Source organism: Cottoperca gobio, chromosome 7 (genome assembly GCF_900634415.1).
Source record: "Cottoperca gobio chromosome 7, fCotGob3.1, whole genome shotgun sequence".
Taxonomy (NCBI): domain Eukaryota; kingdom Metazoa; phylum Chordata; class Actinopteri; order Perciformes; family Bovichtidae; genus Cottoperca; species Cottoperca gobio.
This window is the reverse complement of record NC_041361.1, coordinates 443,832-449,483: the sequence shown is the minus strand read 5'-3', so window position 1 is coordinate 449,483 and position 5,652 is coordinate 443,832. Positions and strand designations below refer to the sequence as shown.

The 5,652-nt window shown below is 41.6% G+C and overlaps 1 protein-coding gene across 1 annotated transcript in view; it reads left to right on the top strand.

Annotated features, from left to right (window-relative positions):
* Positions 1-5,652, top strand: part of gripap1 (GRIP1 associated protein 1) — a 52,921-nt gene continuing 47,269 nt past the window's right edge. The window contains exons 1-8 of the mRNA XM_029435875.1: positions 1-191; positions 2,608-2,674; positions 3,501-3,562; positions 3,712-3,738; positions 4,000-4,107; positions 4,305-4,467; positions 4,779-4,939; positions 5,294-5,333. Of these exons, the coding sequence (XP_029291735.1) occupies positions 144-191; positions 2,608-2,674; positions 3,501-3,562; positions 3,712-3,738; positions 4,000-4,107; positions 4,305-4,467; positions 4,779-4,939; positions 5,294-5,333 (676 nt within the window). The 5' untranslated portion in view covers positions 1-143. The remainder of the gene's footprint in view (positions 192-2,607; positions 2,675-3,500; positions 3,563-3,711; positions 3,739-3,999; positions 4,108-4,304; positions 4,468-4,778; positions 4,940-5,293; positions 5,334-5,652) is intronic.

Genomic DNA, 5,652 nt, shown 5'->3' with positions numbered 1-5,652 from the left:
CTGAACACACTGTAGTTCCTGGTCGGTTCCGGGAAACAGAGTCAGAGTGAGAGCTCTGTCCCGTCTCCTCCTCTCTGCTGCTCTCCTTCTCCTCCGTCTCCTCCGCTAGCTTAGCCTGCTAGCTGCTAGCAGCTCAGGTAAACATGGCCATGTCACAGGCTCTGTCAGAGGAGGAGTTCCATCGGATGCAGGTGAGATATAAACAAATATACAAATGTTGTTTCAAGTCGGTGAACTGTCAGTGCTGTGAACAAACACCTGTCAGTGCTGCAGGTGTGACATCACTGACAGGGACGTTAGCTCACTATGCTAACGTATACTAATGCTAGCCGCTTGTAGCCGTTGGTAGTTACGGTTGTCCGGCGTTAGTTCGGCAACTTGTAATAACATATTAATTTAACAATGCCAGGTGAGTCTGAGCTAAAGTATCCCTCGCTTGATCATACATTTATATTAGCATCTTTATTTGACAGTTCACGAGAGTATGCTAGCTCAGTTAGCTTAGCCTAGCTTCCTCTAGAAGGAAAAAATGGTTCCATGTAGCTTTCCTGAAGCTAACCCTTATTTGTATCCGTAGTATGCTAACATGTTAGCATCCACGGGACAGAGTCACGGGATCTTGCATACAGAGGTGTATTTGTGTATTTGTATAGCTCAGTGTTGGCTGTCAGTCATGCAAAGATATAATACATGTAATAAAAGTATCCATGCAGAGTCAGTCACTCAGTATGTAAACATACTCAGATCCTTTACTGCAGTACACGTACTAATACCACAACAATAATAAGTAGGAGGATAAAGGAAAACCTCCTTCAGTTTATCACAAACATTCAAAATCATCACATCTGGAGTGAAAGACTGTAATCTGAAAAGTAACTGAAGCTGTCAGACAAATGTTGGGGAGTAAGAAGTCCAAGATGTACCCCTGAAGTGTAGTTGTGTATAAGTTTAAACCTACACAAAATGTAACTAAGTACATCTACTCAAGTACAGGACTTGAGTAGATGTACTTAGTTAGATTTCACCTCTGGAGGCAGACTGACACCTGTCGGCATGCTACCTGCAGACAGTGATGGTGTTCACAGGTTGCAGGTGTATTTACTAGCTAATGCTCTGCTGGTGCTAAGTGAAGCAAAGCAAGAGAACTTCTCCACCTGTTGCCTTCAGGCTCTTGTTGGGTGCTCCCAGCCAGGAGCAAATGCCTATTAAATTCACATTTAGACGTGTATATTTAGAATCTGCAACTAATATCAACAATGTATAACCTGTTTACATTACGTTATTTGCACTCTTTCCCTCGTTGTACTTCAACTGCTGCACAACAATTTCCCTCAGGATAAATAAGGTCATCTTATCTAATCTTAAATAGGGCGAGCTCTCTTGAGAGTCATTCTAACATTTCTGTTTTTAATGAGTCATGAGCAACAGTCCACATACGTGTGTGTGTGTGTGTGTGTGTGTGTGTGTGAAAATACTGTGCATTTGTGCCTAATTTAACTGTAAAACGTTTTTGTTTTTGGTGGGTGTGAGACGTCCATGCTTGTTTGGTTTTCTGAAAGCTCGTATATATTTAACTAAGCTATCGTAAGTTGTAAAGTATGACTTGAAAGTTAGTGTGCACATTCTTTACAAGTCCAAAACTCATAGCTACGATAACTCTGCTATGACATAAACGTGGTAAAAAGCCCACAAACTCATGCCATCCTATTTACACAAGCAAAAGTAGAGGAAGATGTTTTTCCTTCTTAATTCCCGATAACGCAGCAACAAATGGGCTCAATGATCAGGTGACGACTGACTGCTCTGCAAGTCTTCTGTGTCCTTCTACTAGTATTCATTTATGCTTTTTATAAAGTACTCGTGCAGAGGTTCCAACAGGCCTGGTGCAGAACATTTATTACATTTATTATAATGGCAACAATATCATCCTGCAAAAAAATAACATTTCTGCAGTTCTAGTCATTTCTGGCTGTAATTACCTTCTTGCTGCAGCACAGACTGCGAGTTCGAGATCAAGTGGACGAGATGTGTTCTTCAATCTCTGCAGAGTCCTCGCTTGTTGGGAGTTATTGTGCTCTTGTTTACCGTGCATCCCCCAGACAGTTGGGCCTGTAAACAAAGTGAGGTTCTTCTTTATCGCTGTGTAAAACCAGAGACTGTTTCACATGATTCTCACGTAGTTTGTTCCTCAACTGTCTGTTTTTGACTTTCTCTCAGACGTGTTGTTCACACAAGATGTCTTTGAGCTTTCTGTGAAGCTCTCCTCATCACGAGGAGCCGCTCAACTCCTCATCTTAAACCATGATAATGATATAAGATGATAACGCGTGTGTGTGTGTGTGTGTGTGTGTGTGTGTGTGTGTGTGTGTGTGTGTGTCTGTGTGTGTGTGTGTGTGTTGTGTGTCTGTGTGTGTGTGTGTGTCTGTGTGTGTGTGTGTTGTGTGTTGTGTGTGTGTGTGTGTGTGTGTGTGTGTCTGTGTGTGTGTGTGTTTGTGTGTGTGTGTGTGTGTGTGTGTGTGTGTGTGTGTGTGTTGTGTGTGTGTGTGTGTGTGTCTGTGTGTCTGTGTGTGTGTGTTTGTGTGTGTGTGTGTGTGTGTGTGTGTGCAGGCTCAGCTGTTGGAGCTTCGGACTCAGAACTACCAGCTCTCTGATGATCTCAGGAAGAGCTCTGCTGGTAAAACCCCTCTCTGCTCTTTCTCTACTTACTGATGACGAAGATGTTTGATGTTCTGTTTCTGAATCATAATGACTTCATCACAGCCGGACATCAGTTCACCTGCTGCCGCTTTATTTAACGTAAACAGGTATCGTCTTTGAGATGGAACATTTCTGTAAGTGTTAAGATTTGCTTTGGTTCTGTTACAGAAACCGTCCATTTGTCCACGTATGTTATGACGTCATCACCCTAAAAAGAATTGAGTGATTCATCGGATTAAATTAGCCTTTCGTTTATTAATTCAACTTTCTCTCAAGAATATAACTCGTCAGTGAAAATCTGGATTAAATCAGAACATTTCATAAAAAATGCTGTGAACTTTAAATGCTCTGCAGTTATTGGAAATGTATATCTACTGGAATATAAATCTACTAAAAGCATAATAATAATAATAATAATAATAATAATAATGTGTAGTGTCGATCCTTTAAACACAATGAACAGACATGCAAACAATAAAAAGCACTAAAGTGTTGATTAAGAATTGAAATGGTTGTGAACGTCTCCGCTGCAGCGCTGCACCCTGAAGCGATCATCAGCGCCTCACGGTGCACGATGAAGCCTGAGATGTGTGTAGAAATAATATGTTTAATAATTTAGAGCCACAGAAACAGACGTCAGGTTGTTTTATTCATTAAATAAATCCTTGACTTGTGTTTTATATGATTTATGAGTCAAACACCTGAGTTACTCCGGTGACGCTGTGAGAAGACGAGCAAACACTTTAATACAGTTTTCATTTCATTCAACTTTTCTAACTCTGAGGATTTCTGTTGCGTTCCAGAGCTGAACGCCGTCCGTCAGAAGAACGTGGTTTTGGAAAGAGATTTTGTCAAAGCACAGAAGGTAACGAGGACCTTTATGTTTTATATTTTCTGAACAGAAACCGATGAATCTCGCCTGCAGGAGGTTTGATGTCAGAATGTTTTGCACTCGTCTGTGACCGTCAGATTACAGATAGTTTGGAGGTTTATTGAAATGTTTTGTCTCCTCAGGCTTTGAATAAGAGCAAGAAAGCTCAGGTGAGTTCCCTGTTTGCTTGTTTTGTGTCCAGATTATTTATATTTCAGTTTAAACCTGTGAGTCTAGTGTCGGTAGTTTTATCTTTGTTATATTTATATGATGATGTCACCGATTTAATACTGTCGTTTATTATTCAAATCTTTTCTTCTTGGTTTTATTTTTGCTGCAGCGTTTATTTAGTTTTTGTTCAAAGACAATAAAGAAGTAAAACATTTTAGACGATGAACTGAGCGTGCATGTGTTGCCGTGCGTTCCTGCAGGAGGTGGAAGCGTTGCTGAGTGAGAACGAGATGCTTCAGGGGAAACTCCACAGTCAGGAGGAAGACTTCCGGCTGCAGAACAGCACGCTGATGACCGAGCTCTCCAAGGTAACTCGCACATACTCGCAAAATATAGAGAAGATGTGTTCAGGAGCCGTGCAGAGTGTAGGACAGGAGAAATACAGAACCAAGAAAAATGATAATAACTTGAAATTCATCATTTTAAGTCTGACTCAACACACCCCCACGTCAGCTCCTGAAGCCTCCACACTTCGAATGTTCATGCCATCTGTGTGTGTTTCCAGCTGTGTACGCAGATCGAACAGCTGGAGCAGGAGAACGAGGGCCTGAAGGACGGAGCAGCCGCCTCTGCATCCGGCCCCCCGCCCAACCCTGCTCCAAGTCCTGTAGATGGAGAGCTGCTCCACCTCCAGGCTGAGAACTCCACCCTCCAGAAGAAAATGAAAGGTGTGTTGTCATAGCTGCGAGGAAACCTCAGATGAAGTCCGCAGCAGGTGGAGGTTATTGTTTCGCTCCTCTCTGGAGCAGGAGTCTCAGAGTTCTGCAGAAAATAACATTAATCGAGAATGAAAGGTTTTTCAGTCCACCTTTAACGGGGGAGATGTTCCGGACCAACACAAAGTGTGTGTTGAGAACCGTGTGTTATGATGTCATGCTGTATTTGTCTGGTTGGGACTTTAGGATAAATGTGGTTCTGTTGAGAAGAAGCTCCTGCAGGTGAAACTTGTGATAAATAAATGACTGTATTCTTCCTGCAGCTCTCCAGGAGCGCTACGACAAGGAGCTCCAAAAACAGCCGGTCGCCCAGGGCAACCAGAGCGCTACCACGGAGACCGACGGGTCAGCCAATGGAGTCTCTGATGTCACCGGGAGAGGGGAGGAGCCTGCAGCTGAGGGAACCAATGAGAGACTGGAACAGGTGATTGACAGACAAAATCATTGTTATTTTTTATGCTAACACACAGCTCATTATGTTGTGTGAGGTTAATGTAATTATAACCCTGTGTTTATTTAAATGTATTAAATTAACAGTTATTTGTGATTTTTAACATTTTATTGTTTGGGCTGCGTGTTTGTATGAAGGTTGAATTTTAGTTTAATTTGTATGTTCGATGATTAGATTTTTCTCAACATTTCTAACTCCTGCAGGAGTTATGTCCATGTTTCTCAAACTGTCACAAGGGATGTGCTTTAGTAAAATATTGTTAATATTAATATGAGCAACAGATTAACACCCAGAAGGTATTTAAAACGAGTGATCTTCTGTTTGCAGACGGAGGCTCGGCTGGAACACAAAGAGAAACAGCTACATGGTAAGTTTACAATCATTTACTTATTAGTCAGCATTTTTAAACCTCCTTTCCTCTCATGTGATCTTTAATAATTCTCTGATCTGATTTAAAACACACACAGATTGTGCAAATTACTCGATGTGACTCTGAAACTGTTAAAATAGCTTTTACCAGAAATGATGAAATATTCACAGTCAGCCGTCGACTCGTAGACCAGTGAAGCGTTTCTCCTCCATGACGTCACAATAAGATGAATTCTGCTGACTTGCATTTACTCTCTTGACGCACGCCGTCCTGAAGGACTTTAAAGGAACTCTGAGTGTTTTTGTTTTGCTTGATT